Genomic DNA, 19,015 nt, shown 5'->3' on the forward strand with positions numbered 1-19,015 from the left:
CTGGCTCCTTTTTATTCTTATGACCTGGCAATTTTATACACCCCAAATAATTACAGTGATACTTCCACCAGTAATGTCTATGATTTCCAAATCTATTCCTCCAGTACTGATTGCCCTTTTGAAATCCAGACACAAATATTCAACTGCCTATTGATTCAATTGAGCTCCTCAACTCCCTTCCCCCCACCCACCTCCTTCTTCTGTCATTTACCTGGTCTGCTAGTGAAGTCACCATCTGTCCAGTCTTCCAAGCCAGAAACCTGGCCATTGTCTCTCTTTCCACCTGTTCCCTTACCTTCCACTGATATTTGCTTTTTCACATGTCTGTCTCTTTGCAGTTTCTTCCTCTTGAATGCCCTTCTTCCCTTCCTTACCCTAAGAAACTCTCATTTAAAAAAAAAAAACAAAACACATCTCTTTTGTGAAGGCTTTTCTAACTTCCTCAGGCAGCTTGCTGTTCCCAAAGCATTTTGTTCCTACCCTATGATACTATGTAACATATTGAAACATTTATATTTATGTCAGTCTTTACATGGTATGCATCAAAAGAATATATCTTATTTGTCACAGTTTTAATGTTGGTTTTAATGTTCAGTATAATGCCTGTCACAGATTAGATATTGAATAAATGTAAAATGAATGAATGAATGAATGCATAACTGAATGAAATGGACAATCTCAGTTTCCTTATGCTGAGGATGTTTTCCTTAGAGGAAGATCAGGTTTGAAAATGGACTGTTAAAGAATTCACTATTAGTTGGATCATAGTTACATTCAGGTGCTAAGTTTGTGTTGTTGGGCAAGTTGTATAACCTTTCACTAAACCTTTGCTTTTACTAATATTCACTTTCTTCCTCTGTAAAATTATAATTACAATAGTGATAATAGTCCTTGCCCTGCTCCCATTTGGTTGATAAAAAGATACAAGGAATAATCCTTCTAAAATCACAATTTTGGGCCTGTAGTAAGAGTTCAATAAACAGTTTTATTGAAAGTAGGATATGTGTTTTGGCTTAGAATGGAGATGCAGCCAGAGATTTTTGCATGAATATAAATATATTTCAAGTAAGTTATCATAGTGTAAAATATTCCATGCATGTTTTCCATTTTAAACTGTGGTTTGTCAAATGATAATAATAAATTATTTACCAAGTATAGTGCAATTCCTCCTCCTATTAAAAAGCCACAATAGACATCAACAGGGTGGTTTTTATACTGAGTTATCCGTGTTAGTCCACAGATGATTCCACAGATGATAAATGTGAAGACCAAAAGAGGTTTCAGAAGCTTAGAGGAATCCGTTAATGTGGAATTGAAGTACATCTTAAAAATGAAAGAAGTGGGGTAAGTATGTTAGAAAGGCCATTTTATTAGTAAATTGTAATCAAATAAAAAAGTTAAACTCAAAAGTCTAACTGGTACACTTGACATCAGTTTTACTGTTCTATTCCCCTTGCTATGGCTGTGTTCTACATCTGCCAAGAATGGGAATGCATAAAAAAATTCATCAAATAAATAATATGTCTCATTTAATTACATGAAAATTTCAAAAAAATTACAGCAGTAGAATTAGCCATTTAACTGTTTAATCTCCATGTAACTTGTCACATAATTTCAGTCTATTTTTCTCACCAAAGACTTCATGGACTATGGTGTCAATCAGATACAATGACTATTCATTCTGCAACATTTATCAAATTTATCTGACCTGGAATTTATCAGTGTTACATAAATGCTGAAAATAGTGTGTGTGTGTACTTAATACAATTCTTTCAGTTTTAGTAACATTCATGCGGTTCACAATACCCTCCCACAAAGTATAATGTTACATTAAAGGGGTAGAAAGCAAAATAAATATTGTTATGACTGTGTAGAAAAATTCTTTTACTGTACTATTTGATTTCTGCTTTGAATGCCATTGTATTGAAGAGCTGGAGTGCTAAAGTTTACCATTCTGTTATTACACAGATCTAATTAGTCACCTAGAGACAACACTTACTCCTCTGATTTTCTGTAGGACGCAACTTAATAGAAAAGAACCAGTTACTTACCGAAACATACACGGCTGCAAAGGCAGCGAGAGTCGCATGTTGAGAAGGGAATGACTTTCTGCCAAAGGAAGACAGTCAGATTATGCCTTTGAGTTCAGACACACTGCTAGCCATCATCTCAAGAACATCAGGTGGTTAAAATGTTCAATTGAGAAGCCACAAAGCAATAAGCAATAACTTTAATTTCTGTTTAGTTTTCTGGGGAAAGACCTGAGTGATGATATAAACACTGCTAATCACCATTAGTATTAACAAATAGCAGTGAGGTACTTTTCAGTATGATTAACTGCGAGCTTGGCAAGGGGCCACTGCAATACACCTCTGGAATGATGGGTGAAAGTAGAAAATATTGTAATTGTTCTTCCATATTAGAATTATGTCAGTTTAAAGTAAAAGTTTATAAAACCTAGGATTTAGAAGGTTTATACTTTTTCTATGCTAATAAACATATGATTTTATGTACATAAAAATTTTAAAAGATGAATTTATTTTCTCACAGCAGTGGATCTAAATATGTTTTTTTTAATGCTCTAGAAAACACAAGAAAAGCCTAATTTTAATCCAAATGTTCTCTGTATATTCCACTTTACAATAATTATCATCTCAAGAATTGTAGATCATTTTATTTAAACAATTTAAGGAGAAGGGAGGAAGGGGTGGAACCCAAAATAGTGGAAGAGACACTGGAAAGGACAGTCAAAAGAAGAGTAGAGATTTCTTTCAATGGATTTTTAAAAATGGAAAAAAATAAGATTCACTTATATTAGTGCCCTTGTAATTGCACCACAATAAAGAAGATTACCATTCAACACAGATAAGATAATGTAATAGGACTGAGAAAGAATAGAGGACACAGGTCTTGAATGTAGTTCCAGAATTATTGAATGGTTTGTGAGAAGTTGAATGTGTATAATCACATAATATCAAGCTCTGATTCTTCATATGTATCTATTAACTTATTTTTGGTTCTTTAATCGATATTTAGAAACTCATTGAATGGCAAATCCAATTCTTATAATAATGATTTATTGTCCCTTATCCCTCTGTAATTTATTTCTTTTAAGATTTTAAAATACAATCTTTTGTCATACAAATTTATTTTTACTTTACCAACTGAAAAAAATTTAAGACATTGGTAGTTTCTTGAATTTACCTTATTTGCTAAATTGTAAGGTCAGAAGCTGTACAGATCTTTTGGGTTCATTCAAAGAAAATATATGCAGTCCCAGATATTACCCCTTCTCAAATTCTACCAAAAGGAAAAGTCACATGATTCTTTTGATAAAACATAAATAGTAAAGATATAACTATCACAGATGCTTATTCTTCCACTTAAGCCAGTACCTTACAAGACATATATTGACTGTCAGCCATGACTGATTGTAAAAATTCTAAAATAAACCAAGTATAATAACCTAAAATTATAATTAGTATAGGGTAGATCACAAAATATGAGTGGAGTCTGGTGATATGAGGACTAATAGCAAGAATGTGAGGCTGAAATTTAGAGACAGACAAAAGAATTTGGAAAGAGCCACCAATGGATTTCTATAGTATAGTCACTGAAAAGATCACTGAATTGAAAAGAAAAATAAAACCAAAATCATTATGACTGAAAAGGCATGCTTAAGAGGGTACCCCAAGCAATTATTGAATAATGAAAACACTGATGTAGAATGTTTTTAGATCTCAGTTTCTAACCTGCCACTGTTGATAACTGTAAGGTCAGATCCTGAGCAAATATCTTCCACAATGTAGGAATTTTCTTTGCAAGATACATTCAGAGAGGTATAGTTTGGTTTGCACACAGTCAGAAAGTATGGTGCCTGATATCCTGTGGACAGTTGTATGATATCTGTAATGAGAGCTGTAGAGCATAGTCCAAATACATGAACACCTATAAGCAAAATGAAAGAAATTGTTACCAGCTTGATGGTTAATGCTAATGTTGTGTCAACAGCAACCACGTTTATTACACATTAACATGACAGCCTTAAAATCTGTTGTGATCGCGTTCTCTAAGTTCATTTTGAGAAGATAATATAGAAAATTCTAAACTTCTAAACAGATACTTAAGGCCAAAATAAGGGCAATGAGTATCTGCAAAGTAGTAATTTGAGGCACCTTTGTCAGTTTGGTTAAATAGGGCCAATTCTTAACATTGAGAAGTATAGGTCACTTGTCAGACACCAGAAGCTTGTTAAGGTGACAAACTGTGAGATTTGAGAGGGATTCAATGTGGGGAATGAAGCTAAATTAAAATAATTTTAAATTGCTTAACATGTTTAACTTGCCAGGGCTCTCTCTCCCCAATGGTCTCTAACTCTAGCCACAATTGCCAAACTCTACAGAGTCCATTCTAATTCCCTACAAGCTGCAGGGTACTAGGAATGCTAATTAAAACAGAGAAGAGAGAAGGCAGGGCCTGTTATGGACACAACAATCATATCCTGGGAGGCTGCCTGCAGGTTTGGAATTTGGAAATGTTCTTATATCCCTTGATTCAAATTTCTTTTTTTTTTTGTTCCCGGGACCACCAGTCTTAAACCATAAAGTCACAAATCCGGATGCAGGGTTCTGCACATAAACTCCATGCCTGTTTGAAGTTGCTTGCTTGGCGTTATCCTTGGGAGTCTAGCTCTCTGCTTACATGCACATGATCTGGAACTTGCCTGCCCCCTTCAGGTTGTCTTGACACCCTGGATTCACTCTGATTTGATGGCCTGGATTCTGATTCGTATGTTGCTCATAGAAATCATTATGAGTAGCAACTGGGTAGTTCTTCTGCAGACACCTCCAGACCCAGAGCATGGGCTTGCACATTACTGTTTTGCATTTTCCTCCTTTGCTTACTGTCAACTAACCACCACTCCCCCAATTCCTTCTCCAACCACAGGCCTGAGATTCATAACACAGAAACTTTTTTTCTACCTTCTAATTCCTGGAAGCATGTGAAGTCTTGGCAGAGAGTTTGAATAAAAAGGGAAACACACCTACTTTTACCTTTGGAAAATGAGACTCTCTAGCCCTACAGAACACGGGGTTACTGACAGCATTGGAACATTGTTTTCTAGGTGGGATGGACCATTCTTCCAGGCATGAGGCATTTCAGAGAGAGTACATGCCCCTTTGTCCACAGCATTTTGTTACATTAGGAGAAATTTTCTCTGAGATTGGCTACATATCCTGGAGTTTTATTTCCTTGCCTCAGTTTGTGATCCTGCTAAGTGGCCTATTGTTTTCTTACCATCTCAAAGTCATGGTAAGAAAATGCTTAGTGGAAGAGAGTCCGGGGCATGATTTAGATCCAATTTTTCTTCTTGTGGGAGAAGAGGTTGGCCTTATCCTTAGAAGTCTAGCTCTCTGCTCACTATATATGTTTATATAATTAGATAATATGTAGTTATCTACTACATAGTCAATGAAGCTGACTTTTTTAAGCTAAAATGTTATAAGTAAAAATAATTTTATACTGACTTATTGGGAATAAATATAAAACATTCAAGTTGGTGTGATGCACTGTGAGTGACTATTCAATTCAGTTAAAAAAAAGCCTATGACTCAAACAACATTAAGATAGTCCTATGTTAATGAGAAAAGATGAATATTTGGAAACTGGTTTGATTCAGATGCTGTTTAACCAGGCCTATAGAGTTTCTTTAGATCTCATAAAAGACAGAAAGTAAAGTTAGAGGCTATAATCAGGGAAAACTAGCCACTATGCAGTACTCTATGGTGACATTTCCATGTGCAGTAAGTTTGGCTAAAGTAATTTCTAAAAAGTTATCTATTCACATTGGCCTTTTAATATTTATTCTCCATTTTAAAAAACTGAAAACAGATCCAGTGAAACCACTTTAAAGTAAATTAAAGTGAGCAAAGCTAAAAGAGCAATATACTGAAATGCATGGCATGTCAGCTCTCAAAACAAGGACCATAACTGCAAATAACACATTTCAGATACAACGCCCAAATTTTGGTGTTTTAACAGTCTTTCGTGTAATGCAAAACTCATGTACTGAAATTATGCATCTAAATTATAGCTTTAGAGACCTAATATCTGTAATTAAATACAACATTTCTATCTGAAGCAACATTTCCTTTCTTTGTGCTTCCCCACACCTACCAACAAATCTGACAGCTCTTCTAAGGAAAGAGTTGAAGTTGCAGCCTCCAGCATTAATGTTAGGCTCCAGGCCAACTCCATTTCTTCTTTTGGACAGGCAACAGTAGAGGATTCCTTCTCCTACCATAATCTGCAAAGACAAAGGGGTGTTCGGGCAAAACTCTTGGTACATCCGTTATACCAACAGGTATAAAGGAATTATATATCATCTCTTAACTCATTATCAATCAGCAAAGTAAAGATGCATTATTTTAAAAACTTTAGAGGTGTAAGCAATTTCTCCTAAGTATTTGAGCAAGCTGTGAGAAGCAATTAATCAGGGCACTGTAAAGAGATTTAGTTGGGTCTTCTGGACTCCTATGTACTGGCCAATTAGATCAATAAACCAATTTTGGATTGAGTTGAAGGATCGATCCGTGGAAAGCACGTGTGGAGCTTAGGAAGGTCTATCTAGAGTGTAGCTGTCCCATAAAAATTTCTGTGATGATGGAACTATGTTTTGCACTGGCCAGTACGGTAGCCACTATCCACATGTGGCTATGGAGCCCTTGCAATGTAGCTACTGTAAATGAGGAGCTGAATTGTTAATCTTATTTCATTGTTATAATTATTTAAAAATTAAATAAAATGAAATAGCCACAGGTAGCTAGTGGCTATCTTATTGGAGAATGCAGATGACAAGAGAATCTAGATCAGCAGGGTAGTATTTCCTAGGTATAGACATTTAGACAATGTGTTTACAATGGGCAGGGAACCATAATGTACTATTAGAAGGACTATTTTAAGGAACAGTGCATTTTGCTGCAAGATTTTAGGACACACGAGATCAGCGAAGGAACTCAATATTATTTAGGCATCATTTCCTTCAGTAAAGTTTTCACTGAACCTTTTTATTGTACTCTAAATTGAATTATGTCTCCTTCTATGTGGCTTCCTGAACACCTTGTCCTTCCCTCTAACGTAGCATTATTATATTGTTTATTTGATTGGGACCAGGACCCTCCGAGAGAAGAACCATTTCTTATTTACCTTTTATCCTTATCATGTAGCACAGTGCTGGGCACTGGGGATTTGTGTTTTTGGCCTTTACTGTGGGACTCACATTTGCTAACTATTGAATACTTTAGGCATTTCGTTAATTATGCTATACATAGAAGCAAGATTTAAAATTATAAGTTTTATTTATGCAAAAATTTTTCAAATATTTGAGATTGTTGTACCTAAGAGATTATTATCAAATTAGATATTTATTTGTATAAATGTGTGGAGCTGAGAAAAGTAGGGCTATGTGGGATATTAACAGTCCCTCAGATGCAAGTGGTTATGTCACTGTAAAGATTACAGCCATGGTTAGGGCTGAAACAGACTTTCTAAGAAAACTTCCCAGTTCTTGTTACTATCTTAAAATTTATTTTATGAAGTGTTCAAAATTATAAAGTGATTTTTAAAAAAATCTAATGATAGTAAGCCTATGGCCTTCTGCTTTGAATGTATATATTGCTATATTTAGTTCTGTAGGTAATATGGTGCATGTACACTTGCAAAGAATCTTAATTTGTATAAAAATTTTAAAAATAATTCTCATAATAGAACTCTATCCATACTCATACATGCGAAAATCATGTGGTATGATAAACTCTTTTAAGATTGATCAGTATAGAAATAATCAAAAGGAATTTATTTCAAATCATTGAGCATTGAGTTAACCTTTTATATTTCCTGAAAAATATCATCCTACACTTAGCACTTCAAATTAGACTTGGAAATGTAAGAGGTTCTGTATCTGTGTAGATAGATGTGACATAATACAAAGAATAATATAATGGCTATTTTAAATTTATCATTTTTAGAAAATTAACCACTATTTCTGAAATACATTGCTGTACAGCTGAAAGAGATTGATTTCATCTTCACTTCTTCAATAACAATTCTGTGAATAATTGTGTTTTTCTCTTTTCAATTATATGTTTAATGATTCACATCTTGTCTATGGGTGCTAAATTATACAAAAATTTATTTGTACAGATAATTTGTACAATTTATTTATTAGGGAAATGTGTCTTATACGACATCACAGTGTTTATCCCAAATGACCTTGAGATTTCAGAAATTTTATGTTAGTTGTTTTAATATGCTTAGAAATCAAATATCAAGAGAGTGTATCAACACTATTTGGCTTGATTATGTAGCATGGATAGAGGTTTCTTGTCAGTATTTTGACATCACCCAACTATCCTTCCCCCTAAGGAGCACATTAATTTTCTCCTTACAGTTCTATTCACTTACCCTCAATCTATATGTCACTGCACGAATTTTCAAAATGATTTAATTTGCTTAAAGATAGAATTCTCTTCAGGGGAAAGGGTGATGCTTCCTAAAACCTTTCCAAATGCTCCTGCTTTCTTCCCCCTTCTGAAAGGCACTGTGTTATACTGCAGTATGGTTTCAACGTTTAGGTTTTGATAATAAAATTATTTGTTGCTGTTGCCATTTGCAAACAGAAAGTAGTTTATGACAAGTTATCTTTTCACAGTCTCTGTTTTGTGTTGTACCCAGCCCTGAAAAGACACAATACAATTTTTTGGTGTGTGTCTAATATCAGGGACAGGTTTGGGAAAGAGATATTTTAATGACTCTACTTCAGGGTAGATTTTGAGAGGAAATATACTACTTATTTTAAGGGTACTGCCCTTGGAATAGTTAATATAGGGAGAAATTACAACCCAAAAAGTCTTTCCTATAAAATAAAACAAAACAAAAACCTTATAATATTCATCACAGCATCTTCAACATTTAAATTTCCAGTGAATGTCTTTCGGAAGCCACAACACATTTAATATTCTGCATGTTGATTGTGCAGCCTAAAGCTAAGGCTACTCTCCAGGAACTATAATTAAATTCTGATAGAATTCTCCTATAAAATTAGATGTATTCATTCTTTAGTAATATGTAATAAAATTGTATTTTCTGAGAATAAAAACTACATAGTTTTTCTGTTTGCATAGACTTCATGCAGATTTATGATAAACCCAGATATTTTGTGTTATTTTCTCTGAGACATAATCTCTGAAGGACATAAACAAAATGTCTGTCTTACCACTCTAAAATAAATGAAAACTGAATATTAAGGAAGAAATTTTCCAATTTAAGGGCAATTTCAGAGAAATAAGAATATGCATTTCACAGACATGAAAGGTATTTTTCCAGTTTCATGTACAATATCACGAAGACAAGCTATTCTTAAATGTCTCTCAAAGCATGAAAATATCTGAGAAGCAAACCTTAAATGATTCATATTTCAATTCTGAATAAAAAATCAGTTGTTCTTCCTTGTATTCATATGAAAGTCCTTTTGGAGAATATTACTAATGCGAAGTCTTTGGTTTTGCTTTGTCTTCGCTCCATGTGGATGGTAACACTAGGAAGCCCCTCTTCACACAAGTGCATTCTTAAAAGCCGTTTCCAAGTGAAGGATTCCTCCTGCCTCCCTCTCTATTTTTGGAACAGGTTTATTCCACCATAAAGATAAAAAAGAAAATGGCATCCTTGAAAGTTAGATATTAGAGTCTGTTATTTTCACCTTCAGGAAGAGGGGGAAAAGGAGTTAGATGAGTAATATATGTAGTAAGATTAGAGACAGAATTATGGTTCCAGAACAAAATGACTGTAGACATTATAGGATTACTGTTGAGAAAATGTATATATTGGGAGAAGGCATTAAAAAATTGGGAAAAATGAAATTAGGCCAAAATCTAGAAGTATAGTATGTGTTTGGAGAGAAAGGTGTGAAAATACAGTATTTGATGTCAGCAAAGTCAAGATTTGTCTCAACATTGAGTTGGTTGCCCATAACCTATGAAACCAGCATGGCAGAAAAAAATGCTGACATCCTGGAGTATCCTGGAGTGATACGAGGAAATTAGGAACTCCAAGGTGTAAACAGTTCCCTAGTTTGTCTCTCCTTTGATTAAGAGGTACATGGCAGCTGTGGAGAGCCTGTGGAGACCTGGGAATTGAGTAGGGCTTTAGTGGAAGGAGTTGGCACTGAGCTTCCCAGGTCAGCTTTGTAGAAGGGAGCCATGGTGGATTTCCCCTTTTAGTTTTCAGGGCTTGAGAAAGAAAGATTCAATCCTGAATCCCCCAGAAAGCATCCCTAAACTGCACAGTGAGAACTTATTATGGGAAATGAGGGAGTCAACAGAAGCAGTTACACAGTGATGAGGCCAAGGTCATCGTCCCCAGGACATGTAACAGTGTCAGCAAAGGTGCAACCTGAGATAAATAGTGCTGGCAGGGAGTGCCGCAATTAAACTTGCTTTCCGAGCAACTTGATAAAATACCCTAGGGAAAGAAGACTTCTGGATATATAAAAAGCAAATTATTTACATACATGATTAAATATCAACACAGTCTTTTCAGCAGTCATGAATATTTGTATGGTAGTTTATTTTATTTCAAATATATCAATTATAATAATTTTGGACACTTTGTCCCAATTAGGATAAATGCTTTCTGGTGTGATAGATTTACAGTCTATATTCTTTCTGCGCTGGTCAAATGACTAGATAATATGAATTTTTGTTAAAAGTCTTTAGAAAAATGACAGGAAAATGCTGTTATTCTGAGCAATATTGCACTTTAAAAAATGTTTTATTAGTCTCAGAGTCTCAGCTACTTCCAAGTACATCATTAATAGTTCTAATCACCTGGGAATCACTGTAGAATAACTCATTAAATTACAAAGTGTTTTGAGACCTATTCAGACCTAATGGGTCTGAGGGATGGACATGCTTGAAGCTCTGACTCAGGTGGGGCAAAGGCAATATATGTAACCTAAACATTTGTACCCCTGTAATATGCTGAAATAAAAAAAAAATAGAATAAAATTCTATGGGAAGTTAAATTCCAATTTTATCTTCTGAGAATATTGTATATAATTTATTTATAGTGTAAGTAGCATGTTATGATTATTTAATATAAGGGAAGGAAAATTTTAAAAAATCCATAGCTTTATAAAAGTATAGAATTTAGAATATCTGTGCAGAAACTTTTATAAAACTTTTGTTTTACTGAACCTGAATAGGCCAATTAATTAGAATATCTTATAAAAACTCCATTCAAATACAGGTTTTAATTTAATAACTACTTCCTTTGACATTCATGAGCATAATAAAAGCAACACAAGAGCTTTTACTGGTAGAAATAAATGTTATTACCCTTGAAACATGTTTCTTGTCCTTTGGATAGTATTCTAGGGGCAGAAGAGATGGTGGAAAAGGTTGGCTAGTTTTATTTATCAATAGATTTATCTAAAAGCATGTTATTCATAATGTGTATTAACACATAAAAGCAATTAGTTATGTTTTTAAGTCACTTCTTTATGTATATATTTTACTTATTTATTTTAGATTTTTTAATTAATACATAATGTACATATTTTGAGGGTAAATGTGATAATTTGATACATTCATATAATGCATAAAGATCAAATCAGAATAACTGTGATATGCATCACCTTAATAATCTATTTAAATACTTAAATATTAAAACTAAAGCACCTTGTTCTTTGAGTGTGTCTGTGTGTGTGCGCAGATGCATGGCTAGAATGTGAGTTTTGACTTCTTTGCAATTGCTGATGCTCACCACTTACAATCAATAAAAAGTGATAATCTAGTAAAAAATGAAACTGTGAGTGATATTAAAATGCACTTTTAAGAAGAAAGTCTGTTGGCTATATAATTATTTGTTTTCCCCCCCAGCTGTCTGGGCTTCAGATACCAAACACACATATGAGAAATATGTTAATTAGGAAGTGTATAAGAAATGTCATAAAAGCCATTCAAGGACAGTTATACAGTTGCAAAACTTTTCATAATGATTTATAAAAGTAAACATGAGGGATCAATCAAATTTGAAATCATATAATCTTCTTTAACTTTTAATGCCAATAATTTTAAGCTATTAACTATTTCTGCCTGATGTTGTCAAATATCTCAAAGACATGGTCTTTCTGGTTCAAGGTTTAGAGTTCACCTTTTCTTTGCTTTTAACCCATTTATTGTACAAATGTGGTCACTTTTAGTTTTCTGGGACTGACAAATGCAATTTGGGAGATGATTCTTACCGTAATTGCTGGTCCAGCAAAAGCCAAGCTTAGCAACATGAGGAATGGAATCGCCTCCTGGGTTGGTTCGATGTACGGCATACTAAGACTCCGGTCATAGCAGCTAAATCCAGAATGTACAGGTTTGAAGACATCGGTGAGTTCAAGGAAATAGAGGCTAACCACCGATGATGCCAATATAGGCAACTGAAAATGAAGAACATAGAAGATCAATTTATTCTTATATACCAGACATATATAGGCTCAGAACATTTGAAGCATAAAATAGGTGGCCTTCTCCCCTACTCCTCTCTGCTTCCAGAGTTAAAAATTATTCCTAAATAATATTGCTTCTACCTTACATAGATCTCCAATTCACCCAGCCCTGTCCTAGCCTGCTATGAGCCTTTGTCACCTCTCACCTTCTAACTGCTGCTCCCCCTTCACTCCTACCCCCCCTTCCCCCCATCCATTTTCCACACTGGATTCCAAGTGGTTTTGTAAAAGTGTTTTAGATCACATCACTTCCTACCTCAACCACGCTAGTGATGTTTATTCTACTTGAATAAAACCTGAATGCCATACCATGGACGCAAGGCCCTGGATGCTTTGGCTCTTGCTTCCATTGCTTACTCTTCTTGTACCACATTGTTACCAGTCCTTAGCCCCGGCCCACTACAGTCCAATTGGTCTTCACTCCTTTCTTGTAACAATACAATTCATTTCTGCCTAGGGTCCTCTGTACTTGCTGTTCCTCTTCCTTTTATGTTCCTCCCCTGGTTCTTTACATGACTGACTTCTTTTCATCATTTAATGATACCTCCCTGCACTGTCTATCTAAGGTAGCCCTTGATCCATCCTTCACTCTCTACCTTATCTTGCTTGAGTTTTGTTCATGGTACTTATCATCAACTGAAATTACTTTGCCAATTTAACATTTTAGTTATTTATTTTTCATCTCTCCTTGATCTCCCACTGAAATAAATGCTCATGAAGTGAGATTCTGCTGAGTCTTCATTGCATAGAATTGTTCCTAGCACAAAGTAGGCATGCAATATGTCATTTAATAATGTAATGAAGCAATAAATACTTGTTGATAAATAACTAATTGAATAAATGAGTAAACCTTAATTTATTACAATAACTAGACTACAGTTATCCAGTTTAGTCAATAAAAATACAGGTCACTCAGTGAAATCAGAATTTCAGATAGTCATGAATAATTTTTAGTATAAGTATGTCCCATGTAATACTTAGGAGATATTTATACTAAAAATTATTTATTGTTTATCTAAAATTCTAACTTCACTGGGTGTCATTTGTTTGTCTGGTCACCCTAAACTGGCTACAAAGTACACTGAAGTCTCTAAGCACTTCAGTAGGTAGGGGCAGGTTACGCAAATGAAAGTAAGTGGCCTTGTGTTATAGAAAGTATGTACATAGCTCATTTGTCCCCCCAGATACCATCTCTATGTGCAGGCACTGCTTGACTCCTCCCCCAGAAAATACAAGGGGCTTACATTTTGGGGAAATTTAACAAGAATGTTAGCCACAATGGAAGTAAGTTTAATGTGTAAACTTTAAACTTTACACATTGTACAATGTACTTTCTAGATTTTGTGTAGACTTTGTGTGTTCAGTTATTCATTCATTCAACCTATAATGTGCCAGGCATCATGTAGGTGCTAGCCAGAGGACAGTAAACACGACATGGACGTGGCCATCAAGGAACATAAGCTTAGTGAGAGACCTACACTCAGCTAAAGAGAAAATATCATGAATACTTTGCCTAAGGCCAGACCTTTCAGAACCTGAAAATGCAGACACCGAAAGAATTGTTTAGTTTGAAGCTTTGTTACTTGTGAAGGACACAGTATTTATTCAAACAAACAGGAAAGGTTTTTGATAAAGACATTATGGACTACCTGTGATTTCTCGTTGTTTAGTTTTAAAAAAAATAAATTTATAAGACAGCATTCTGCCTTCTATTCCCAAGAGTTCTTTTTTGTAATGAGATGAGAATTAGGTTTATTAGAAAAATTAGTAATGTATGGTGATTAATATGGCATTACCTTTCTGTTTTTCAGATGGATGCTTTTCAGAGAACAAAAAGTACATCAAAAACACTTACATTTTTCTTATCCACAATCATTTGATCACATCAAATATCTGATCATTTCTCCTCACTATTCTCTCCTGAAGGAGTAATGACTTTCAGTCTTGATGAATAAATCAGCACTTCAGGGTGCATGTGCATGATTGAAATTTCCACTTAAATCTGTATAAATATATTTTAGTTTTAATTTAAAAAACACTTCATATAGTACTTTACTGTGTGCCAGACAATTTTCTGTTTTAGAAATTTTAATTAATTTGATTTATTAATTTTTAACTAATTAAACTTAAAACTTTCTATTGTGACATAAGATAGGTGCTATTATTATCCTCATTTTGCAGATGGATAAGCTGTCACTGATAGTAAGTGACAGAGGTGGATTTTGAACCCATGGATCTAGTTCCTAAGTCTTATACCCCATGACCACTGTTCTATACTTCTTTTCCAAAAATTGGAATAGAGGGTTAGGATAATGGAATACAAGTAGCATCAACTAATGGAGATACTGTTTAGCTCAAAGTTTTGTTTAACTAGGGGTTTCTATTTCAAAATCTTTAGTTAAAAATACATATCACTTAGTATAAATAGAAATTGTCTTAAATGTATAGTTTCTATAAATTCAGAAGGATCTCCTCTATTTATTTGAATATAAAATATTTTACTTTTAGACCAGATTTTATGATCCACTTTCTTTCCTCTTTCTTGGATGCCTTTTTGGGTCTTCTGCATGTACTTTGAAAGTGGGAGTCAGATCTGTGATCTTTAATACCCACCCAAATAAGATCTGATCATCTCATTTTTAAATACTGATGGCCCAGTAAAGTGAATTTGATGTCTTCTGCAGAAAAGTGGGCAAAATTTCATCAATAAGACCAACCTGAAAATAAAGTAAATTTTTCCTAGTAGAGATATTCACCACTGAATTTTGTGGATGATTACTTTGGAACCTGCTTAACCGTGCCAATGAAGACATAACCAAATGTGCTATTGCTAGTGTGTGTGTGAATGTGTGTGTGTGTGTGTATAAATTGGGAAGGACACAGAATTTTACAAGTATAGTAAAACCAATGGAGTCCTATTGTTTTCAAGGCACCTACAAGGTTCTAATATCAGTTCTTTCACCTACTACCAGTGTGACCTTGGAAATGTTTTTCTTAAATCTCAGTTTTCTTATCTATGAAGTAAGTACATTTGATAGTACCCATCATTACAAGACAGTTGAAAGGATAAAATGAGGTATTCCAAGCAAAATTCAACAATATATGGAAAAAAGAGTAGTTTATAAATGTTAGTAAGCATTATTATTATAACTATTAACAATAATATACTCATCAAATGTCATCTTTCTCATAAGGCCTTACTTGATAATCCCATTGGAGAATAATTTCCTCACTTTTAATTTCCAAGTACTTCTTTTGAGGAAATTTTTACACACTGCTCTTTATTATCTGCTATAAATTAGGTCTAGCCTTTTGTTTTGCCTCCCAGACTAAGATTCTCTTAAGGCAGGGGCCTAATCTTACTCATTTCTATATTGCCACTAATAACATATCACAGTGACTTCCAGTTATATATGCATGTGTATATGTGTCATAAATTGACATATGAATGAAAATAATTTCTATCACTAATGCATATTAGTCCTTTCAGACATTAGCCTTCTTGAAACTGACAATTTTTTCCAGTTGTATCATTTTTCATCTATCAATATGTTCTATATTTCTGGAGAAGTATGTTTCAAACCTTCATTTGTTTTTAAAATAGGAATCATTTTTATTCCTTTTTATATTTATTTCTCTGATTTTCTAAAAGTATTTTTTACTATCTTTTACATCAATTTTTTTAATAAGAAAGAGTTATTTGAACAAAATATTTATCGTATTTGGAAATTAAGTAATTTTATACATTGTGTTCCTATACTGTATTTTACTACCCAAGTGTAATGAATTAAATGACAATGTTTATTTTTAATATATGTGTCTTCAGAGGTATCTTTTATCTTTTGAAATGCTTAACAACATAAGTTTCTTTTGAGTGTAAGAAATTTAACAGGTGGTATGTGCCAATTTTGGCATACATATAGGACCAGTGTACACGTAGTAAAATTACATAGACTTGATTGTATTTAAAATTAGATTTGGAAAATGATATTTAAAAAGAGATTTTAAAATGTCCATATAGGCAGGCACTAAGAATTTTATTCTGTAGTTATGATGTAGCCAGGAGAAAAGTATGAATCAAGCTATTTTTATGCAGCAATACAAAGGAGGGGGAAATTACCTGAGGATTAAGAAAGTGGTTTTCAAAAGAAAGGATTGATTCTTGTAGTTACCATCTGCTAATAACTTGTGAGTGAAAATAATAGAGTAATTTTTAAAAAAGAAAATTATAACTGTTTTAGAGAATAGGGCAAAAGAAAGGTGTTTTAAAAGATCCCTTTTGCTAGATATTGATTTTTCTGATGTCAATTTTAGAAAGACAAATCTGTAGTATATATTCATTTAGTGAAATATTTTATGGACATTTTGTCTAGGTTACATAGCGTACTTGCTTTTAGCATGGTGGTAATAAGAACAAGCTTTACTTTTTATTTGGGAGAGTTCCCTTTGCCCTCAGCCTATAGTATTACAGATCAGCTCCATTCTTTGCCTTTTTCATGGCCAAAGTGAATTCAGAGCCCTATAAAATCCTCTTGAACTGATGGGAACCATAGTCACACGGGGCCAAGTCATATATATGACATTAATGGATCATTCATTTACTTATTCATTCAACAAATATTTATTGAGAGCCCTCTAGTACTAGGCCTTACTCTAGGTCCTGGAAATGCAGTTGAGAAAGAAACGAAGTCCTTATTTTCATGAATATTTCATGTTAGTTAAGGAGGGCAGATAAAAAAATAAAAAATAATATTAGAAAGAATATATGCTATAAAGAAGAGGGCTGTGGTAATTAATTGCCTGAATTCTATTTTAGATTAAGGAAGACCTATCTGAGTAGGTGTCATTTAAGCAGAGACTTGAATGAGCAAGAAAGAACTAACCATATAAAAAGCAGGCGAAAAGCATAATCAAATGGAGGAAGTGATACAAGATGAAGTCAGAGAGGCAGATTTGGGACCAGATTTTACAGACAATTGAAATCCATGGTAGGAGTTAGGTTTTTATTCAAAGTAGGTTCAGAAACATTTTGGAGGGTTAAGCATTGGTGTGATATTATTTGAAATGTATTTTACAAAGATCATTCTGGCTGTTGGATTGAGAATGATTGTAGTGAGTAAAAAGTAGAAACGGTGATAATTTAGAAAGCTCTTCAAAACTCACAAATATTTATTGAATAACTATTAGGTGCTAGGCACTTCTCTGTGTAAGGAATACAGCAGTAAACCAGAAAAAACTCCCTGCACTCATGAAGCTCACATTTTAGTGGATCCACGGCAATTGCAGAAATCTGGGCAAGAGATGAAGTGGCTTGTACTAGGGTATAGTACTGGAAATAGGGAGAAATTGGCAGATTATTGATATGGCTGATATGGTTTTGGAGACAGAAATGACAGGATTTGTTTATAGGTGCATCGGTGAGGAAGAGAAAACAATAAAAGTTGACTTCAAGGATTTGGAGTTTGTGCAATTGGGACAGTGGTGTCATTTCCTGGGATGGGAAGAAACTTCGGTAGGAGGAACCTAAGGTTCGGTTTTGGAAACATTAAAATTGACATGTCTTTTAGTTATTAAAGTGTAGCTGTCATGAAGAGAGTAAGACACCAGTCTGGAGCTACAGGGAGAGTCCAAGGCTGCAGGTATGAAGCTGCAAGTCATTGGTGCAGGATGATGTAAGCAGCAGCATCTTCACTTTTGAAGGATACTTGCACGAGAAATTTCAAAGTTAAATTACTTTGGTTTTGAAATGAGAAATGTCACAAGAAGTCAAAGAAAATAATTGTGTATATTCACATCACTCATATGCAAGAGATAATCTAAGAAAAGAAAGAACACTTTTTATATTAATAACAAATTTAAAATGGGAGGCTTGGAACCAATCTTTATGAATATACCCAAGTCATAAAAAATGTGAAATTTAAAACATTATTATAATATCCTGAAATGAAATTCAAACTGGAAAAAATATGGGCAGATCAAAGCAATTTTATTAAATCCTGTAGCCTTGAAGAAGGTTGTCACAGGTCAACACACAATGATGAGGGAATTTTCTACTTCCTACAGCACAATCTTCAGTAACATTCTGTAGTATTTTTTGTCTTGTAGCTGATACAGATTGTTTCCTTCAAGGATTGACAATGATAATAACTAATAATATAGTATAAGGCTTTATGGTTTATAAAACTATTCTCACCCTAATTGTAGCTTATTCAGATTAGCTACATAGAACCTCAAAAATTTAGATTATAAAAATACACTAACACTTGTAGTGTCATTAAGGGAAAGAACTGGTCAGAATGAGTCTATAACATTATTCAAGGTCTAGAAATCTAAACTAATTTTCATACATAAAATGGATGTCACTTATATGACATATGTAGATACAAATTGAAACAGGGCAGTGTGATTGAGGGAAACCAACGGTGGCTTTGGAATCAGGAGAATCCAGTTTCTCCCTTC

At 34.0% G+C, this 19,015-nt stretch overlaps 1 protein-coding gene across 1 annotated transcript in view; it reads right to left on the reverse strand.

Moving 5' to 3' along the window:
* The window catches only part of PLPPR4 (phospholipid phosphatase related 4), a 38,665-nt gene that overhangs the window by 4,304 nt on the left and 15,346 nt on the right, over nucleotides 1–19,015 (reverse strand). The window contains exons 2-6 of the mRNA XM_045547465.1: nucleotides 12,302–12,487; nucleotides 6,178–6,307; nucleotides 3,753–3,948; nucleotides 2,052–2,109; nucleotides 1,150–1,323 (exon numbers count right to left, since the gene is read on the reverse strand). Of these exons, the coding sequence (XP_045403421.1) occupies nucleotides 1,150–1,323; nucleotides 2,052–2,109; nucleotides 3,753–3,948; nucleotides 6,178–6,307; nucleotides 12,302–12,487 (744 nt within the window). The remainder of the gene's footprint in view (nucleotides 1–1,149; nucleotides 1,324–2,051; nucleotides 2,110–3,752; nucleotides 3,949–6,177; nucleotides 6,308–12,301; nucleotides 12,488–19,015) is intronic.

The sequence above is a fragment of the Lemur catta genome, chromosome 3 (genome assembly GCF_020740605.2).
Source record: "Lemur catta isolate mLemCat1 chromosome 3, mLemCat1.pri, whole genome shotgun sequence".
Taxonomy (NCBI): Eukaryota; Metazoa; Chordata; class Mammalia; order Primates; family Lemuridae; genus Lemur; species Lemur catta.